Source organism: Trachypithecus francoisi, unplaced genomic scaffold (genome assembly GCF_009764315.1).
Source record: "Trachypithecus francoisi isolate TF-2019V2 unplaced genomic scaffold, Tfra_2.0 Lachesis_group15, whole genome shotgun sequence".
Lineage (NCBI taxonomy): Eukaryota > Metazoa > Chordata > Mammalia > Primates > Cercopithecidae > Trachypithecus > Trachypithecus francoisi.
Genome location: NW_022681460.1, coordinates 57,644,088 through 57,665,979, shown reverse-complemented (window position 1 = coordinate 57,665,979; position 21,892 = coordinate 57,644,088). Strand labels below are relative to the sequence as shown.

The window sequence follows — 21,892 nt, the reverse complement described above, 5'->3', positions numbered from 1 at the left end:
TTTTGAGGGGGTAGCTGGCAAGATTAGAAGAAGAACAATTATCTTGGCTCTACCACATTAAAGAGGGGTTTACCTCATTGTTAAGTTTTCTCTTCTGAAAAATGTTGCTTGTTATGCAACTTAAATTTTACCCATGTCAAATACATTTCTTTCCTCCTATCTCTGAGCTTCCTTCTTAGATATCAAAGTAGTTATCAGAAGTTCCCATGTCTGTTTCACATGTGATAATCTAAAAATTCTTTTATTTGTTTTTATTATTCTCATTCCTTGATCAGCTTAGGAATATATTCAGTCCATTGTACCCTTTCTTACAAGATTTAGTATATTAACTTAAACCAATGTATTTTTCAAAGTTCCAAATCTATTGCCTTTTAAAACCTGCTATTTTTTATGGTATTTATAATTTTTTAATATACTAGTAGTTGAAAAATGAATATATTATTCATTTCCATTTTAAGATGTAATAGGTGTGCATTCAAATCATCCCTGTCATTCTTTTCTGTAGCCTTTTAGGGCATAGGACTGTGAAATTCTGAGAACTTGTATTTATACAACGATTAGCTAACATCGAAATTAAATTTGAAGTATAGCTTTTAAGAATTAAACATTTTCCATTCATAATGAGAACGTGCAAAGTACAAACATTTTGATGTTCCGGTGCTTCTAGGAACATTGCCTTTGAGTCTTCAGTTCTTCTGGTCGTTTCTTGCTTCCATTAATGCTTCACATCACAGCATTGTACGACACTTCCTAAGGTACACGTCAGTGGAGAGGCGGGGCTGCGGCCTCCAAGGCAGAGGCCAGAGGCTCTGACAAGTACTTACAGGGTGCCTGCCTGCTCAACCGGTATTCCTCTGACACCTATTAGCCAACAGCCTGAACTAGGAGTTTGGCACTGTTCCCAAAATGGGTGTTCCCATCCCTGGTGCTAACAGTTGGCGTGCAGCTGCCTCTCAGAGGGCCTTTGTCGGAGGGGTGTGCGGGGAAAGCCACACAGAGCTGCTTGGGGGAGTCAGGGTTCCAGAAATGGATTGTTTATTTCTCTGTTTGCCTGAAGCTTTTTCTCAGTTAAGTTGTCTTTGAATGCCTTGTTCCAGGCATGAACCTTATGGGCAGCAGTATCCAGGCCAAGGCCCTCCCTCGGGACAGCCGCCGTATGGAGGGCACCAGCCCGGCCTGTACCCACAGCAGCCGGTGAGTTGGCAAGTGGGCATGGGGTGCTGTGTTTTCTGGTTCTCTCCTGGAGGCTAAAACTCAAACTTTTCTTACTTCTGAAGATTTTCAGATATCTAACAAAAATGATTAGTGTTTGTTGAGCATTCAGGATATAGTTAATGCTAGAAAGTACTCCTGGGATGTTGAAGTCAGCACATTAAAAATAACTCTTGATACATGGTTTCCTGAAACAAATATAACTTGTAACAAGAAGTTGAGTGTATTCATCCTTGTAAATAATAACAAGCCCGAGCTAGAGTGAGTATATTTTAAACATGTATCTATTGTGCATACTATTGTATCAGAAGCCATTTTAGAACAGAAATTCGTCAGTGCTTTAAGGAGAATGTGTAGAAAAACAACGTAAAATATTATATACTAGTAGTGAAAGTGAATCGGCTTTTTAAAAAATGAGATAAGATGCCAATGATACTTATTTTGAATAAGTGGGACAGGTTTTTGCTGGTTCACAGGTGACCATCGCAGCTCAGAGATGCTAAGTTATGCAAGATTTCCCCCTCACAGTGACCAGTGCTGTTGCAGAGAACCACCCTTCATGGTGTGGCTTTCCAGACATACAGGACTTTGCTATTTTTAAACAACTTTTCAGATCTGAGACCTCTTGCAAAAAATAAAAATTTTGAAAACTATGTATATGTTATAGAATTATAATAAATAATTATGTATAATAATATGTATATTATTTTTCAGTTATTTAATTTTGCTGGAGCATACAGGCACAGTGAATTGCCCTTTTTTTTTTTTTTTTTTTTTTTTTTGAGATGGAGTCTTGCTCTGGCGCAATCTTGGCTGTCTGTAACCTCTGCCTCCTGGGCTCAAGCGATTCTCATGCCTCCGCCTCCCAAGCAGCTGGGACTACAGGTGCCCACCACCATGCCTGGCTAATTTTTGTATTTTTAGTAGAGACGGGGTTTCACCATGTTGGCCAAGCTGGTCTCGAACCCCTGACCTCAGGTGATCCTCCTACCTCGGCTTCCCAAAGTGCTGGGATTACAGGCGTGAGTCACTGCGCCTGGCCAGTGAATTGCATTTTTTTTTTTTTGAGACGGAGTCTTGCTCTGTCGCCGGGGCTGGAGTGCAGTGGCCGGATCTCAGCTCACTGCAAGCTCCGCCTCCCGGGTTCACGCCATTCTCCTGCCTCAGCCTCCCGAGTAGCTGGGACTACAGACGCCCGCCACCTCGCCCGGCTAGTTTTTTTGTATTTTTTAGTAGAGACGGGGTTTCACAGTGTTCGCCAGGATGGTCTCGATCTCCTGACCTCGTGATCCGCCCGCCTCGGCCTCCCAAAGTGCTGGGATTACAGGCTTGAGCCACCGCGCCCGGCCATGAATTGCGTTTTTAAACCAACTGATCTTAAACAGTTTTCAAGTAAAGTGAAAAACATCAGCATCTCACTGCCTCCCATCAGAGTCCCACCTACCCACTGCACTGGTCCTGGAGCATCCCGGAAGCAAGCTTAGTAGCAGGTGTGGTGCCAGCCCTGTCCTCAGTGCTGTGACCAGTGGGGCTTTCGGGGAGCCGCACCTGGCCAGGCTAGAAGTCAGGGCAGGAGCTGTGGGATGGATGTTGGGTGACCAGTCTGGAGAGCCGAGTCCTGTTTGGAGGCTTTTCCATAAAATGAGGCCCAAGAAACCCTTTTACCCCGAGACCCTTTCAGGCCAGCCCCTGGATGCTGGCTCTCCTGTGAGAGGGTCCTTCTGCCTCCTGCTATGGTCCTAGTGCAGCTCCCAGCCCGGGCGCCATCTGCCTGTGTGGGAGTTTAATGCTGGCTGTCCCGGTGGCACAGCCTAAGGAGAGGAGGCTTTTTTTTGTTTTTTCCACAGAAAGTTTCAAACACGTGAAAACAAATTTTGGATGCCCTTTCCTGAGTGTGTGACATGGTGTATATAATACTGAAATATTGAACATAGATTGTTCTCAGTTGTTATAGGAGCTTCCCATATTCATTGTGAAATGAACATTCTAGCAGGTAATAACTATTTTGCATAATTTCAGTGTGTGATTATACCTGTAAGAGTACATCAGGATGATTTGTCTTTCTGCGAATTCCAGAATTACAAACGCCATATGGACGGCATGTACGGGCCCCCAGCCAAGCGCCACGAGGGCGACATGTACAACATGCAGTACAGCAGCCAGCAGCAGGAGATGTACAATCAGTATGGAGGCTCCTACTCGGGCCCGGACCGCAGGCCCATCCAGGGCCAGTACCCATATCCCTACAGCAGGGAGAGGATGCAGGGCCCTGGGCAGATCCAGACGCACGGAATCCCGCCTCAGATGATGGGCGGCCCGCTGCAGTCGTCCTCCAGCGAGGGGCCTCAGCAGAATATGTGGGCAGCACGCAATGATATGCCTTATCCCTACCAGAACAGGCAGGGCCCTGGCGGCCCTGCACAGGCGCCCCCTTACCCAGGCATGAACCGCACGGACGATATGATGGTACCCGATCAGAGGATAAATCATGAGAGCCAGTGGCCTTCTCACGTCAGCCAGCGTCAGCCTTATATGTCGTCCTCAGCCTCCATGCAGCCCATCACGCGCCCGCCACAGCCGTCCTACCAGACGCCACCGTCACTGCCAAATCACATCTCCAGGGCGCCCAGCCCAGCATCCTTCCAGCGCTCCCTGGAGAACCGCATGTCTCCAAGCAAGTCTCCCTTTCTGCCCTCTATGAAGATGCAGAAGGTCATGCCCACAGTCCCCGCATCCCAGGTCACCGGGCCACCACCCCAACCACCCCCAATCAGAAGGGAGATCACCTTTCCTCCTGGCTCAGTGGAAGCATCACAACCAGTCTTGAAACAAAGGCGAAAGATTACCTCCAAAGATATCGGTAAGAGTTCCGAAGCTTTCATTCCGAAATGAATTCCAGTTGCAGTGTAGAATTTTAGTTGTAGTATAGATACTGTTCCTGTTCATCTTAAAGGGATGAAAAAATTATGACTAGAAATTATCAAGATGCATTTTTATATAGGAGTAATAGTTGGAGGCTGCTAATCTGAATTAAGAAATAGTGCCAGAAAAGATGTGTGAAATAAAATGGTAGTTTTACACGTGAGTATTATTTGTGTTCAAGATCAGAGCTTCAAGTAAGAGATCAGGGAATCCTCAGTGATTATATATTATATTTTGGGCTTAAAGATTTGGACTTAACCAAGCCACTGAATCACTACAATATGTGATAACAGACTCCCCCGTGAGGCTAATGAAATGCTAAAGGTGACCTGAGAAAATCTGAAGGCAAGCCACTCTGTAATTTAATGACAACATACAGTGAATTTCCATGGGAAAAAGTTAAAGCCTGCCTGTAATATGTAGATTGATAGATGGTATGACATATAGAACATGCTATGCTGTGATACATAGAACTGATATCATCCAACGCACTGGTAGACTTGGGCCAAGAACCATGTCAATTGAATGCTGATGATGTTACTTGTTTATCCTCTGTGGGATGTTCTGAATACTAATCAGAGGTCTGGACTATCTGGGAGTACACACAGGGTTTCTGCACTATTTTTGAAGTACTTTTTTTTTTTTTTTGAGACGGAGTCTCGCAGTCGCCCAGGCTGGAGTGCAGTGGCCGGATCTCAGCTCACTGCAAGCTCCGCCTCCCGGGTTCACGTCATTCTCCTGCCTCAGCCTCCCGAGTAGCTGGGACTACAGGCGCCTGCCACCTCGCCCGGCTAGTTTTTTGTATTTTTTTTTTTAGTAGAGACGGGGTTTCACTGTGTTAGCCAGGATGGTCTCGATCTCCTGACCTCGTGATCCGCCCGTCTCAGCCTCCCAAAGTGCTGGGATTACAGGCTTGAGCCACCGTGCCCAGCCCTTGAAGTACTTTTAACACAGGAAGAAAGATAATAGGTCTGAGTTATATTGGGAAAAATTACTCAAAAAAACTCAAGAACAAATTGACTTAAAATCTTTTGCAGTGATTAGAAAATTAAAGATATTAATAATTTGAAAGAAGTCAATCACTGGACGTTAAGGAGATGTAGATTGAGAGACCAGGGCAGGAGAATCACTTGAGCTCAGGAATTCGAGACCACTCTTGGGCAACCTAGTAAAACCTTGTCTCTATTAAAAAGAAAAAAATTAGCCAAAAGTGGGATCCATTTCTGTAGTCCCAGCTATTCAGGAGGCAGAGGTAGGAGGATCACTTGAGCCCAGGAGATCAAGGCTTTGGTGAGCAGTGATTGTGCCACTGTATACACACACACACACATATATATATTCCTTTATATATATATACCTTTATGTGTACATACATCTATCCCTTTATATATAATGTGTATCTGTATCTCTATATATATGTGTGTGTGTGTGTATATATATGGGGTTGCAGAGGGAGAGAAGGAGACATAAGACACTGAGCACCATTTTATACATAGAAATATATATACACACACACATATATTGTGTGTTTAAATAAATATATCTAAATTTAAAAAAATCTCCCAGTGCAGGTTATATAGCATTTGTCTTCAACCTAGGGAAATTTATATTTTTATTTTTTTAAAGTAATTTTGATTTTTTTATTGTAAAAATAATATGTAGCTGTCTTAGAAAATTTTAAAGCAGATGCAATTAAAATAAAAGTAGAAAAGCCACAGTGTCCTCCTGCACGTCCGATGATTCTTGGCACCTGGAGAATGCCCCCAGCCTCCGGACGGCTCCAAGGGTCTGGCTGAGCTGGGTCTCTGCCCTCTCGGGCTGGTGCCCTGCACTGCTGCCACAACTCCTGCGAAATTCGATGCCTGTTGAGTCTGTTCGCACAGCCCCATCTCATGGCAAATCTTACAAACTTTCTACCTGATCATTTTATTTTCTTTAGTAGCAGGAATAGGGAAAACAACAAATTACTTCCCATTCTTTGGCTCCGACCATACTCCTGAGAAATCTGAGCCATCAAAGTGCTGATATTTGTCACAGCATGTTCCGAGGCAGGAGCATAGGACTAGAGGAAAGCAGCCTGAGAAGCCAAGGCCGTGTGTCTGAGGAGGCTGTTTTGGAGTTAAATTTTGCTTCCATGTCCTGCATACTTGGCGGCCTTCCAGGACGCCACCTCGAGACACTTGCGAGTGGCAAAGGCAAAAGAAGACAAATACCACTTTTGGGTTTGACTCATTTATTAAAAGCTCTGATACCACATTGCAGACTCTGTAGGGTGGCTGAAAGAAATAACCCGGCCATGAGAAAGGGCCATCTGTGCTCAGCCACTCCACCTCTAGAAGCACTTTCGGCTCCTACGTGACCAACAAAGCGAGAAGATCTTAAACCACAAAAGTTTCTCACTGCAGCTTATGGCCTCCATTTAAAATCCGAAATGATCACGCTTAACTGTCCCTGAGAGCATTTGTTTAAAGTCAATATTTAGCTTAACACTCCACTTATTTTTTTTTATTCTTTTGTTAACTTTCGTTCTTTCATGCATAGAGTCAACATTCATGATACCCTTGTTCTTTCCCATCTTCAGTTACTCCAGAGGCATGGCGTGTGATGATGTCCCTTAAATCAGGTCTTTTGGCTGAAAGTACGTGGGCTTTGGACACTATTAATATTCTTCTGTATGATGACAGCACTGTTGCTACTTTCAATCTCTCCCAGGTAAGCCAGCATAGTCCAGCTAACAACCAGATTAGGATAGGAGAGCATCAGGCCGTGCACACTTGTGCTTGAACTAATGCCTAAATTGATTAGCACTAGGCGTCCAACACTGTTAATCACTGCAGTTGGTATCAGCCAGCCTTAATCAATGTAGAGTTATCTGGGATAATATTCATTGTAGTCTTTAGCGTGTGTACACACACACTCTATTTCTTACAAGAGAACAGTGACTGTGTGTATGTGTATATGGGATAGATGACAGTAGTAACATTAAATTGTTTAGCATGAATATTAGCAGGCCAATGGGAAGTAATCAAAATATCACATTAAGTTGTGACTGGAGTCAGCATTGGAAACACAATTGGTTGCAATGGGACATTACCCTACTTTCCAGGAGGACTTGACATCTTTCTTTTCATTAAAAAGATATTCAAGATTAGAAATTTTATATTCTATACATTTATAGAATGTATAAATATATATAGAAGGACAGAGAACAGTTTAATGAACCCCCATGTACCTCTCAGTCAGCTAAAATAGTTATGAACTCATGGCTAAACTTATTTCTTAGTCTGTGCTCTCCCATTTCTGCCTCTCTCCAGGTTATTTTGAAGCAGTCATGTAAAAGCCTACTACTATTAATGAGCTTAAACCCCTCCTTTGTTCGGAGTTAGGCTTCAGGTAGCTTCCAGCATAATAGCTAGAAGAGACGAGCACTGAAGATCAGGAAAAATGCCCAAGAGTCCACTGGACTATAGACTTTTAAAGAAATATTTAGAAATAAAAAATGGAAAAAGGTCATTTTCCCTACAGTATACAAACAACTCTCTACTTTCAGTGCAAAAACTAAAACACTTAATTTCCTTGCTTCTATGGAAATAAGGCCAGAATCTTCTACTTCTTTCTTCTCTCATTTAAGCCCTCATTATCAGCCTAGAAAGGCAATTTTTCAATTGCTAGAAAGTTTATTAATAAGGTCATAAACATTGTACGAGTTCTGTGTTAACAGAAAATAAGTATTTAAAAACTGTGTACTGCATTTGCTGGAGTAAAATGCGCTTTCATCCTTACGTTAGGTGAACTGTTGTTGATCACATATTTTCATAACCAGAATTGCTTTATTAACTTTCCCTTCTCCCCTGGGAAAAAAAGGGAAAATGCCCTTGGAACATTGTGCCTTCAGCACGTTAAAAGCAATTCTTTCTAGTTGGTGCTAGGGGCTTCCCCTGACTTCTTAAAAATGTTTCCAACTCTACTTTCAAGACACTGACAGTAGGATATGAAGGTATAGCTGATTTCCAACATCTACCAGGAAAGAATCCTGTTTGTTACTTACTCTAGAGTTCCTAAACGTGGCGGGGGTGTTGGGAGAGAGGGCAGTTGCTAATCATGAAGTGTATTGGTTTTTTCTTGATATAAACATTTGCTTAAAGGAAACCGAATTTGTTCTCATAGTCAGTGGTTCTCTCATAGTTTTTTTTGTCTTTCAGCTAGAGTCATAAATAACTGAAATGTAAAATTGCATTTTATGAAACATTCTAATTTATTTATCAGAGGCTAAATTGATTTGTTTTTAATTTTCAGTGTTCATGAGCTACCACATTGCTGAAATTACCTCCTCCAAAAGATATATAGAGAACATAAATTAGGGTAACCTATGGTACCTGAGACAAAAATAACCATAAAATCCTAAGAAAAACAACCATAAAAATCCCGGCAAGCAAGTCTCAGATAAATAATAGAAGAGAACAGAGTCACTTTGGGCAAAAGAGTCTATAAAATCCATGTTCTAACTCTTCTAATAATGAGTACATTGTCTCTAGATCAGGAACAGAAAGGTAAAGAACAGCAAGGCGCTCCCTCAGTGCTAATATTAGAAATATGAGAATAAAAAGTTTTTGTGTAGATAGTCTAAGCAAGGAAGCAGCAAATAAGAAATATGCTAAATGTCGGTGTAGTTTATACTGTGAAATTCAGGAAATTCGCCGTACCTGAAAGGTAGTTTATCTTTCATAGTCCAGCCAAAAAGGAAGACAAACGTGTGACAATTATGAAAAGGTATTGACGGGTCTCAGGATCTTTACCCTCCTTGATGATATTTGATGTCATGACATTGTACCTGTTCTTTCTTTCTTCTCCTCCTCCTCCTCTCCAGTTGTCTGGATTTCTGGAACTTTTAGTCGAGTACTTTAGAAAATGCCTGATTGACATTTTTGGAATTCTTATGGAATATGAAGTGGGAGACCCCAGCCAAAAAGCACTTGATCACAACGCAGCAAGGAAGGACGACAGCCAGTCCTTGGTGGACGATTCTGGGAAAGAGGAGGAAGATGCTGAATGTATTGATGACGACGAGGAAGACGAGGAGGACGAGGAGGAAGACAGCGAGAAGACAGAAAGCGATGAAAAGAGCAGCATCGCTCTGACTGCCCCGGATGCCGCTGCAGACCCAAAGGAGAAGCCCAAGCAAGCCAGTAAGTTTGACAAGCTGCCAATAAAGATAGTCAAAAAGAACAACCTGTTTGTTGTTGACCGATCTGACAAGTTGGGGCGTGTGCAGGAGTTCAATAGTGGCCTTCTGCACTGGCAGCTCGGCGGGGGCGACACCACCGAGCACATTCAGACTCACTTTGAGAGCAAGATGGAAATTCCTCCTCGCAGGCGCCCACCTCCCCCCTTAAGCTCCGCAGGTAGAAAGAAAGAGCAAGAAGGCAAAGGAGACTCTGAAGAGCAGCAAGAGAAAAGCATCATAGCAACCATCGATGACGTCCTCTCTGCTCGGCCAGGGGCACTGCCTGAAGACGCAAACCCTGGGCCCCAGACGGAAAGCAGTAAGTTTCCCTTTGGTATCCAGCAAGCCAAAAGTCACCGGAACATCAAGCTGCTGGAGGACGAGCCCAGGAGCCGAGACGAGACTCCTCTGTGCACCATTGCGCACTGGCAGGACTCGCTGGCTAAGCGATGCATCTGTGTGTCCAATATTGTCCGTAGCTTGTCGTTCGTGCCTGGCAATGATGCCGAAATGTCCAAACATCCAGGCTTGGTGCTGATCCTGGGGAAGCTGATTCTTCTTCACCACGAGCATCCAGAGAGAAAGCGAGCACCACAGACCTACGAGAAAGAGGAGGATGAGGACAAGGGGGTGGCCTGCAGCAAAGATGAGTGGTGGTGGGACTGCCTCGAGGTCTTGAGGGATAACACGTTGGTCACGTTGGCCAACATTTCCGGGCAGCTAGACTTGTCTGCTTACACGGAAAGCATCTGCTTGCCAATTTTGGATGGCTTGCTGCACTGGATGGTGTGCCCGTCTGCAGAGGCACAAGATCCCTTTCCAACTGTGGGACCCAACTCGGTCCTGTCGCCTCAGAGACTTGTGCTGGAGACCCTCTGTAAACTCAGTATCCAGGACAATAATGTGGACCTGATCTTGGCCACTCCTCCATTTAGTCGTCAGGAGAAATTCTATGCTACATTAGTTAGGTACGTTGGGGATCGCAAAAACCCAGTCTGTCGAGAAATGTCCATGGCGCTTTTATCGAACCTTGCCCAAGGGGACGCGCTAGCAGCAAGGGCCATAGCTGTGCAGAAAGGAAGCATTGGAAACTTGATAAGCTTCCTAGAGGATGGGGTCACGATGGCCCAGTACCAGCAGAGCCAGCACAACCTCATGCACATGCAGCCCCCGCCCCTGGAACCACCTAGCGTGGACATGATGTGCAGGGCGGCCAAGGCTTTGCTAGCCATGGCCAGAGTGGACGAAAACCGCTCGGAATTCCTTTTGCACGAGGGCCGGTTGCTGGATATCTCGATATCAGCTGTCCTGAACTCTCTGGTTGCATCTGTCATCTGTGATGTACTGTTTCAGATTGGGCAGTTATGACATAAGTGAGAAGGCAAGCATGTGTGAGTGAAGATTAGAGGGTCACATATAACTGGCTGTTTTCTGTTCTTGTTTATCCAGCGTAGGAAGAAGGAAAAGAAAATCTTTGCTCCTCTGCCCCATTCACTATTTACCAATTGGGAATTAAATAATTAATTTGAACAGTTACGAAATTAATATTTGCTGTCTGTGTGTATAAGTACATCCTTGGGGTTTTTTTTTTTTTTTTCTTTTTTTTAACCAAAGTTGCTGTCTAGTGCATTCAAAGGTCACTTTTGGTTTTTCACAGATCTTTTTAATGTTCTTTTCCATGTTGTATTGCATTTTTGGGGGAAGCAAATTGACTTTAAAGAAAAAAGTTGTGGCAAAAGATGCTCAGATGCAAAAATTTCACCACACTGAGTCAAAAAGGTGAAAAATTATCCATTTCCTATGCGTTTTACTCCTCAGAGAATGAAAAAAAACTGCATCCCATCACCCAAAGTTCTGTGCAATAGAAATTTCTACAGATACAGGTATAGGGGCTCAAGGAGGTATGTCAGTCAGTAGTCAAAACTATGAAATGATACTGGTTTCTCCACAGGAAAATGGTTCCATTAGGCTGGGAGCAAAAACAATGTTTTTTTAAGATTGAAAATACATACCTGACAACGATCCGGAAACTGCTCCTCACCACTCCCGTCATGCCTGCTGTCGGCGTTTGACCTTCCACATGACAGTTCTTCACAATTCCTTTAATCATTTTTTAAATATTTTTTTTACTGCCTATGGGCTGTGATGTATATAGAAGTTGTACATTAAACATACCCTCATTTTTTTCTTTTCTTTTTTTTTTTTTTTTTTTTTTTTTTTTTAGTACAAACTTTTAGTTTCTTTTTCATGATGTGGTAACTACGAAGTGATGGTAGATTTAAATAATTTTTTATTTTTATTTTATATATTTTTTCATTAGGGCCATATCTCCAAAAAAAGAAAGAAAAAATACAAAAAACAAAAAAAAAAACAAAAAAACAAAAAAAAGAGGGTAATGTACAAGTTTCTGTATGTATAAAGTCATGCTCGATTTCAGGAGAGCAACTGATCACTGCTTCATGGATCAAGGTGTGGAAATGGTTGTATATGGATTGATTTAGAAAATGGTTACCAGTACAGACAAAAAAGAGAAAATGAAAAAAATACAACTAAAAGGAAGAAACACAACTTCAAAGATTTTTCAGTGACGAGAATCCACATTTGTATTTCAAGATAATGTAGTTTAAAAAAAAAAAAAGAAAAAAACTTGATGTAAATTCCTCCTTTTCCTCTGGCTTAATGAATATCATTTATTCAGTATAAAATCTTTATATGTTCCACATGTTAAGAATAAATGTACATTAAATCTTGTTAAGCACTGTGATGGGTGTTCTTGAATACTGTTCTAGTTTCCTTAAAGTGGTTTCCTAGTAATCAAGTTATTTACAAGAAATAGGGGAATGCAGCAGTGTATTCACATAATAAAACCCTACATTTGGAAGAGACCTTTAGGGGTTACCTACTTTAGAGTGGGGAGCAACAGTTTGATTTTCACAAATTACTTAGCTAATTAGTCTTTCTTTGAAGCAATTAACTTAGTCTAACGACATTGAGGTATGATCATTTCCAGTATTTACGGGAGGTGGCTGCCGACCCACTTGAGGTGAGATCTCAGAAGCTTAACTGGCCTGAAAATGTTAACATTCTGCCTTTTACTAACTCCATCTCAGTTTAATCAAAGTTCAATCTATTCCTTGTTTCTTCTGTGTGCCTCAAAGTTATTTTACATTTAGTTTACTCCACCGTGTATAATATTTATACTGTGCAATGTTAAAAAAGAATCTGTTATATTGTATGTGGTGTACATAGTGCAAAGTGATTATTTCTATTTCAGGGCATATTATGGTTCTCATATTCCTTCCTACCTGGTGCACAGTAGCTTTTTAATACTAGTCACTTCTAATTTAAACTTTCTCTTCCTGGGTCATTGACTGTTACTGTGTAATAATCAATTTCTTTGAAACTGCTGCATAATTATGCTGTTAGTGGACCTCTACCTCTTCTCATCCCTCTTCCAATCACAGGATACTCAGAATGCCCAGCCCCTCGCATACATTGTGTCTGTTCACATTACTCACAGTAATAGATGGAAGAGTTAGACAGGAACATGCAGTTACAGTCATTGTGAGACGTGACTCTCCAGTGTCACGAGGAAAAAAATCATCTTTTCTGCAAGCAGTCTCTCATCTGTCAACTCCCACATTACTGAGTCAAACAGTCTCCTTACATAACAATGCAACCATATATATGTTGAATTAAAGACCCATTTATAATTCTACTTTAAATACATCTGCTTGCTAAGAACAGATTTGAGTGCTCCGAGCTTCAAATATGGAGATTTGTAAGAGGGAATTCAATATTATTCTAATTTCTCTCTTACAGAGTACAAATAAAAGGTGTATACAAACTCTGAACATCTCCAGTATCCCAATTCCTTTGTCAATCAAAAGAGTAAAATAATTAACAAAAGACTGTTGTTATGGTTTGCATTGTAACCGATACGCAACAAGTTTTTCTATCCTGATGTGCAACATAGTCTCTAGACTAATCCAGGAAGACTTTAGCCTCCTTTCCATATTCTCACCCCTGAGTCAAGATTTACAGAAGCCCATGAAGAATTTGCAGCCTGCTTGAGATCATCTTGCCTATAAACTGAGTTATTGCTTTGTCCTAAAAATTAGTCGGTTTTTTTTTTTACTATGAGGCTTTTCAGAAATTTACAGGATGCCCAGACTTTAAATGTGTACCAAAAAAAAAAAAAAAAAGATAAAAAAATAAAGGTGCAAAGAAAGTTTAGTATTTTGGAATGGTGCTATAAAGTGGAATCTGTTGGTATTTGAGTGGATTTTTTTAATGTCACATAAGAGATACTGGGTGGCGTCTGCTCAGCAATACCTATTCACAGTGTTTTGTTCGAGGAGAATGATATAGAAGCATGTTTTACTGATGAAGGTGGCCTGTTCAAAGACTAGTTAAGCTGTTTTTTCAGAGTTTATAATGAAGAATGATTTTTTTAAGGGCATATGGGCAGTCTTATACAATGTAAGCTATTAACTACCTCCTTTATGAAAAGAAGCCAGCCTTTGCCCTGAAGTCCATCCATTTAAAACTGTTGGAAATTTTTCATTTCCTATCAAACCACATGTACCTGCTCCCGTGTCTGTTCACCTTTGCGGAAGCAAAGGAAGTATTATAAACGAGCCACAGATGGGCAGTGCAAACAGTCCTTTTCTTCTTGCTGAGTGTCGGTTCACTTGTTGATCTCAAGGGCCGTGGCCCAGCTGCCCGAAGTCCTGCTCAGCACCAGCCTAGGAGAACTTGGAAATAAACTTCATGGTCAGGCAAGATTGTTAAAAACTCTGATGAATACACTTGGTAGCAGCATTTAATCTGCTAACAGGCAACATTACTCATGAATTTAACAGAGATGTATTAGCACATGCTATGTGCCTGGCTCTGTTCTAGGCTCTGAGGAGTCCTCAATAAACAATGACCCTGTTTCAATTATGTTCTAGTCGTTCATGTCAGACAATTACAGAAATAAACTAGTCTTCCAAATACAGTGTTTTACATTGAAAATACTCAGAATGGTCCATGTTTATGCATTGAACACTTTTTTTATTTTTTCAAAGATAGGGTTTTTAGCTCTGTCACCCAGACTGGAGTGCAGTGGCATGATCATAGCTCACTGCAGCCTTTAAATCATAGGTTCAAGTGATCCTCCCACCTCAGCTTCCCAAGTAACTGGGATTCCGGGCATGTGCCACCACGCCCAGCTATTAATTTTTAAGAACTTTTTGTACAGATGGGGTCTTGCTATGTTGCCCCAGCTGGTCTAGATCTCCTGGCCTTAGGCAGTCCTTCCACCTCTGCTTCCCAAACCTCTGGGATTACAGATATGAGCCACCATGCCTGGCTGAAAACACTCATTTTTGTTAAGAAATAAGACACTGGCTGTTGAGAATAAGGGGATGTGATGAGATGAGCTCTGGACTGAAAATCAAAAACACTTAAAAGGTGAAGTCTCATCTGGGATGTGGCCTGTAGGCTCCCAACTGTGCTCTGCAGATGTCCGAGGCCCTCCCATTTCAGAGCTGCTCCTGCAGAGCATGCAGTTCCTGGCCTGCCCAGGCTCCCGCCAGCGCACTGGTGAGTCCTGACGTGGAAGGAGAAAGCAGCAGTGGCTTGGTACCCGGTGCTCTCAGCCTACACCGTCAGCCCTTAGAAATGCAGGAACTGACTGCACCTGTGCAAAGACCGTAGTCAAGGCCTCCTGATCCCAAGCCTCACGCTGTCAGGTGCACCCACCTGCATCTCCGGGCACTGTGCTAGCGCTTCTACCCTTGGTTTCTGGTCCTGGTTTGGAGGATCCATGTCATGTCATCCTCTAAAATGCCAAAGTCAAAGTGCTGAGTTAATTGACTTTGAGATTTAAAATGATGAAACCCTAAGGGGGAAGCTGGTGGGGCTGGAGGCGGAAGGGGCAGCCGCCAAGTGTGTCCTAAACATGAGACTCATTTGTCTTCCTGAATCTGATTTCAGGGACTTGAAGCTTTACCCCAGCTTTTTCCAAAGTGTGTTCTAAGAAGAGAGCTCCAAAAAATCTCCTTACATACTCTCTTGGCAATCCATAGTCCATATTACCATATTAAAGATAGAAATCCTGCAGAAGAGACACCTGTTTAATCCGGGCATTTCCCAACGTAATTAACCTTGAAATTTAAAAAAAAAAAAATCCTAAAAACACACTGCAGGGCTTTGGGAAACAATTTTATCCACCAGTGCTCATGCCTGGCATTGCCCTGGACTGAATGCTCCTTGCATTCTTACTCCTAAAACCAAAATTAAGATGTCCTCATGGGAGAAGAGAGCATGGAATCTTCTCTTGCTATCTCCATGACCTTGAGCCAGGTACTTAAATTCTTTGAACCTCAGATTCCTTGTCTGTAATATAGGCCTGACACCCATCTCATGGGATTGGTAAGGATTAAATGAGATGATGTATACAAAGGCCTCGTCACATAAGTGATCAGTGTATATTGACCCCAAACATCCATACATACATACACATACACTTTTCCTTTGGCTGGTGTCCTAAAATGTGTTTCACACAAAGTCCAAGAAAATAGCTTCCCATTTTCATAAATACATCGGCACTAAATACAGGCCTTCAATGGACTAAGCCGTTGTACTATAAAACATCCCTATGTCCACCTGACCTCTACATCCCACCACCCTCACACCCTTGAATCTGTCTGGTCTTTTAAGGGCTTCAGTTGGTGGCCACTGCCCTCCCCAGCCCGGCCTGCCCTGCTTGGGTTCTGCAAAACCCCCAGTGGGTTCGGCCTCCAGTTCACTCCTCAGATCCCCGCATCTTTCTGATTGAGGATCCCATTCTGTTGTACTCATATTGAAAATCGCCCGGCATCTCACCAAGACCAGCTTGATTCTGCATAATTTCTGTACCGAATGTCAGTTTTGGGTGTCCAGCACCCTGCAGTGGTGGAAGATCCCACCTTTTTTGCAGACCTGGGGGAAGCAAATCTCTGGACTACAGTCACACAGTAAATTTGCTCTGCCCTACCCTGCCCTAACCTAAAAACGTGGCTTGTAACACCTTTCAAAGGTCAGATGTGGCAGATGGCCAACCACAGTGTTTCATTTGATACTCCTTTTCATCTGACACACAGCAGAGAGCGCTCCTCTAAAGAAAGGGCGCTATGGTCTTCATGCGTAGCTGGAGATAGGCCGCAGCGCTGTGGGCTGGAGAAGTGAGATTCACAATACTCTTCCCTTCCCAGTAGGCTTAAGGTCAGGTGAATCAATGAAGCTTGAGCTTTGATCTGCATAAGTTTGGTATTTAGCTGGCCCGGGATTTGTATATTCTACAAACTAGATTTTCCCCCAAGAGTTAAGGAACTGAAGCTTGGATGCGGCTCCTAAAAATGGTCTTCACCAAACAAAAGTGCTTCCTTCACGCAAGAGCCATAGCATTTGTCGAGTTGCCTGCTGGTAAGTGGTGATTACTTCACATTTGGATGTTTTCTGCACTTGAAAGAATTTCATGGCTATTAGTGGTTCTTCACAGAAGCCTTGGTATGGAACATTATCACATCCATCCTCCAAAAACAGAAGCAGAGGCTGACACCCAAAATAACATGCTGAGTTAGAACCAAGCCAAGACCAGGAATGTGTATGTACCCAAGATATTTTGCAGCTTTACACAAAATCCAGGGGAGACCAGGGACTTTTAAAACAGAAGCTGTGATGTACATTAGCCACAGTCAGAGGGAGAGAGGGTTCTTTGGTTAATTCTTCATTCTGGAGATGTAATGTCATATGCTCACTTTATATCTGTGCCTATATGAAAATGATACTGTTTAACCCAAAATCGGGATGGCATCAGCAGCGCTCTGTCTTTGCATAGCAGGCTCTTCCAAGGGTCTCCTTACTGCTGTCATCCTCGTAATCCTTCAGAGCTTTCCTGCATGTTTTGAGGAATAAAGGGCATTATCATGCCTCCTTGGTATAAGCAGCTCCTGTTACAGGGCTCACACCTGCACGACCTCTTTGGGCCTCCCTTATCCTAATGCCCAAGACTTGTGTGAACTCCTATGAGCAATTCAAGTATGAGTCCCTATTTGACACGCATACTTTCTTAAGGAGTAAAATTCCTAAAGCATGTCAGACACATTTTCTGCTCACCAGGATCTTCAAATACACCACAGAACTTTTACTGAAATTGTGGTTTCTTCAAAAAATGATCTGGTCCCATGGGCTTTCATAAATGATATTTTATGCTGGACATAGTGGCTCATGCCTATAATCCCAACATGGTAGGAGTCTGAGACGGGAGGATCACTTGAGGCCACAAGTTCACAACCAGCCTGAGCAACATAGTAAGATGTCTCTACAAAAGAAAAAAAAATTAAATTAACCAAGCATGGTGGCACACACCTGCAGTCCCAGCTACTTGGGAGGCTGAGGCAGGAGGACTAGTTGTGCCTAGGAGTTCAAGGCTGCAGTGAGCTATGAGTGCACTATTGCACTCCAGCCTGTGCAACACAGCAAGACCCTATCTCAGAAAAAATAATAATAATGGGCAGGGCGCAGTGGCTTATACCTGTAATCCCAGCACTTTGGGAGGCCAAGGCAGGCAGATCTCTTGAGGTCAGGAGTTCAAGACCAGCATGACCAACATGGTAAAACCCCATCTCTACTAAAAATACAAAAAATAGCCAGGTGTGGTGGCGTGCACCTGTAATCCCAGCTACTCGTGAGGCTGAGGCAGGAGACTCTGGAACCCAGGAGGCAGAGGTTGCAATGAGCCAAGATCAAACCACTGCACTCCGGCCTGGGCAACAGAGCGAGACTCTGTCTAAAAACAATTTTAAAAATTAAAAAAATATATGAAGCTCTATTATAAATTAGAATTCTGCTGCTGTCAACATTAACCAAACCCTGGCCAACTTAAAGCTGAAATTCATGGTCATCTGGGGAGTGGGCCTGTCCCGCAGGAATTGGTGTAACATTCAGCCCTGGGTTTAGTTAGGTCCTCTTGGGAGCTTCGCTGACTTGGGGCTACTATTCCACTTAATAAATGACCTCCAGCACCCCTGTCAGACAACACTTAGGGTTCTGATTCAATACTTTTTTCTATGTTTCAGTTTTCATTCATCCATTGAGACTTAGAAGAAGACACCTGAGGAATGACAAGTGACAAAGGACATTTGGGGAGGACACTAGTTGCTTAAGTTTGGCTCATGGCTATAAAAATTCAGGTCTTATAAGACAGCTTATTTGTTCCTATGGGGGGAAGTGACGTGGTATATTTTACACATTTAAGATGAATACACTTAGCATGATTTTTTTAAATTACCCATAAGTGCAATGCTTGTTTTGTTGGTTCAGTGTGTTTTTCACCAAATGGTGTGAACATATGGCCAGAGCTTCTCTTGGCCATAAGATCTGAAGGGAGAAGAGTCCCCATGGCAAAGAGCCATAGCGATTTATCCAGATGAGTTTCAATTCCAAAGGGGAGCTTAGAGTGAAGGCCTCTCTCAGCCAACTTTCCATATGCAATCCCCTCTCCCCACATTTAACATTCGACTTCTGCTGTGTGGGTAATAGGAGATCGGAATGCATCTGGGGAAAAAATGGGCTTTGTTAATTAGTAGAAGTTCATCTTGGTGGGCCCCGTTTTCAAATATTAAATATGATATATTAGTTTGTGGGCTTGGAGTACTGAGCAATCAAATCTTGATAGGAACTGGCATCTCTTCCCACCCACCCAGAGTCTGTCTTTAGCAGCTGTTGTTGAATGGTGAGATCTGTAAGTGCCATGAATTGCTTTCAGTCTGATGCTTGAATGCGATATTGAACTTAGATTTTTGGAGAGCACTGCTTAAAGCCTCTTGCCTGGCTTACTTTATGGCTTTTCAGTAGTTGAAAAGTGTATTGTTTTTTATTTTCATGATGGAGGGGAGCTCCTACTTCATCCCCAACCCTCATCCCCCGCCACTCAGCAAAGGTACTGGGATGAGGGGTCATGACTTCCAGAGCAGCCAAAGGGTGCAAGACCCAGCTCTGTCTTCTAGGAGGGCTGGGTCTTTGTCAAGGGGCCCTGGTTCAGAGCCTGCTCACCTCCACAACTCTGTCTGTGTCATCCCTACAGCATGACAGTGGGCAAAGCGTGAGCACACTCTAGCATGTAGTCAACATTCAGTAAACCATCGCGCTTTTTCATTCTGAAAGCAAATAACAAGCATCATCGTGTGCCTCATGGGGCCACACACGTCAGTAGGTGGAAGAGGCGGCCTAGGGAGGCGATACTGTAGAGTGAGGGCCAGAGAGGCCACAGCAAGGTTCATGGCCAAGAAACCAGGAAAGGCAAGGAAACAGGCTGTCCCGTAGAGCCCTAGGAGGAGCGCAGCCCTGCCCCGCTGTGATGCTAGCCCGGGAGGCCTGTGGCCTACTCGCAGCCACCAGAACTGTAAGCTCATCCACCTGTGTTGCTTTAAGTCACCAAATTTGTGGTGATTTGTTGCAGAAGCACCAGGACACTGATAGGTGGCCTTTTTGAGTCTGTGGTGCTTATATGATGTCCGAGGGGAGCCGGTGAGGGGGCAGCTGATTGCAGGGGTCCGGGCTCAGCACGAGGAGAGGGTTGGTGTCATCTCCATAGAGGTGGGGAGTGCCAGGTGAGTGGAGACCTGAGGGTGGGAGTGGATTCCCAGCAACAGCATGGAAGAGGCAGGCTGGAAAGAGGAGGCAAGAAAGATAGGACGGAGAGGGCAGGTGAGGCGCTGGGAGAGGCCAGGGAGCTCATGTTGGTGTCAAGAGCCAAAGGCTTCCAGGAGACGCTGCCACTGGGCCCAGGCTGCAGGACTGCCCAGATGGTGGCACAGGGTTCCCTCAATTCTGCAGTGGGAGCTCGTGGACCATGCAGATGCCAGGGCCAGCACTGGGAGGGGCCGTGCAGATGCCAGGGCCAGCACTGGGAGAGGCCGTGCAGATGCCAGGGCCAGCATTGTGGGCTGATGGGGAGGGCTGTGCAGATGCCAGGGCCAGCGTCGGGCGGGCGCTGCCCTTGCCCACCTTCAGGGCCTGCTGTGAAAGGCTGCTCCATGGACACGCCCTTTGAGAGGCTTCTCGGGACAGGGACTTGGGATCCTCCGCACCCAGCTCACTCCCACTCTGGAAAGCCCTATCCCACCAGTGACCTTGCTTCTCCTCATCTATGAAAAATCATCCTACTTCACTCTTCACAAAGTGTGGGTGGAGTAAACGGCCTTCAGCACTCCTCAGAGCACCTCCTCCAGCCAAGGAAGCTGCCTCCTGGGGTGTGTTTCTGTTCTGGAGGTTGCACCTTCGATCCTGAGGGGTGGAGAACTGGCCTGGGGTTGAAGGTGAGGCTGAGGACCTGGGTGAGGCTCCCCAGGGGCCCTGGCTGGGCTGAGAGAAGAATGGGAGCGTGCTCCACCACTCACAGGGTGTCCACACCTGGAGAAGGAAACCACAGGCTTTGTCACCTTTGTCTTAAGTCAGTGGGACAAACCTAGAAAGTGAGGTATTTTGGACAGCTCCAAGGTGGCTGTGTCCTGGCCTGCTCAGACCAAGGGCCCTGGGATTCCAGAGGCGCAGATTGGATCACAGGATGTGTGGCTAGTGACTCCTAAGGCAGGAACGCCTGGGTGAGCGAGGAGTGGGAGGCCAGTGCATATCCACCTTCCATCCCAGCCTCCTGTTCTGCCGGTCCTGTATTTCTCTCAAAGTCTCATCCCGGCCACCAGAGCCTCCAGACTTCTCCAAGCTCCTGGCACATTCGGAGGTAAGCACCTAGGTTGATGGTGCCCTTCCCTCCACAGGCAGCACAGCCACGCTGGGGAGCGGGGGCCAGTGAATGGCCTGGGGACAGGTCACAAGCAGTCCAAGGTGGGGGTGCCCTGGCCTGCTGTCCCCTCCACTCCTGTCTTGGGAGCCTGTCTGCACCAGCACAGAAAGAACACCACGACGGTCACCCACAGGGCCTAGCAGCCGGGTTTTTCTCACCAAGAGCTCGTGTGGAGAGGGACGCAACACGTTTCCCTTTTACGAGGCTGCTCCCTGTCCCCAAAGATGGGGCTGACAGATGTCTCCGGGAAATGAGAGCCTGCCCTGCCCTTTCCCCAGGGCTCCCTGGTCTACGCTCAGCCTCCTGGAAGCCCCTCCTGCTGAGCTGCCCACAGCCCTCCCTGCCAGCCTGGCCTCTCCTTGTGGCTCTTCCTCTTCTCATGAAGGTGTGTGGAGGTTGGGGTTCGTGCTCTCTCTTCCTTGATTAACCTTGCCAGAGGCTTGTCTGTTGCAGAGAACTCGCTCTCAGTGTCAGTGATTCCACTCACTGCTGAGTCATGAATTTCTCAGCTTACCCTTTCTTCTCCTTCCCTCCAGTTTAGCTTGTTCTTTACTATCCTGCTTCTTAATTACAACTTTTATTTTCATTTCTGTTGAATTTTGTAAAACACATTCAAGTTATCCATTTTCCCCGGGCACAGTGGCTCACGTCTGTAATCTCAGCTCTGGGAGGCTGACGCAGGAGGATCACTTGAGCCCAGG

At 44.4% G+C, this 21,892-nt stretch overlaps 1 protein-coding gene across 9 annotated transcripts in view; it reads left to right on the top strand.

Annotated features, from left to right (window-relative positions):
* ARID1B (AT-rich interaction domain 1B) overlaps positions 1 to 12,120 on the top strand; it is a 442,707-nt gene extending 430,587 nt beyond the window's left edge. For 8 of the 9 annotated variants that reach the window (XM_033234961.1, XM_033234967.1, XM_033234968.1 and 5 more), the window contains 4 exons: positions 1,098 to 1,194; positions 3,289 to 4,072; positions 6,716 to 6,846; positions 9,002 to 12,120. In XM_033234961.1, coding sequence (XP_033090852.1) covers positions 1,098 to 1,194; positions 3,289 to 4,072; positions 6,716 to 6,846; positions 9,002 to 10,726 — 2,737 coding nt within the window. In that variant the 3' untranslated portion in view covers positions 10,727 to 12,120. The remainder of the gene's footprint in view (positions 1 to 1,097; positions 1,195 to 3,288; positions 4,073 to 6,715; positions 6,847 to 9,001) is intronic. The other variant, XM_033234963.1, reaches the window with a different exon arrangement.
* The last annotated feature ends 9,772 nt before the right edge of the window (positions 12,121 to 21,892 follow it).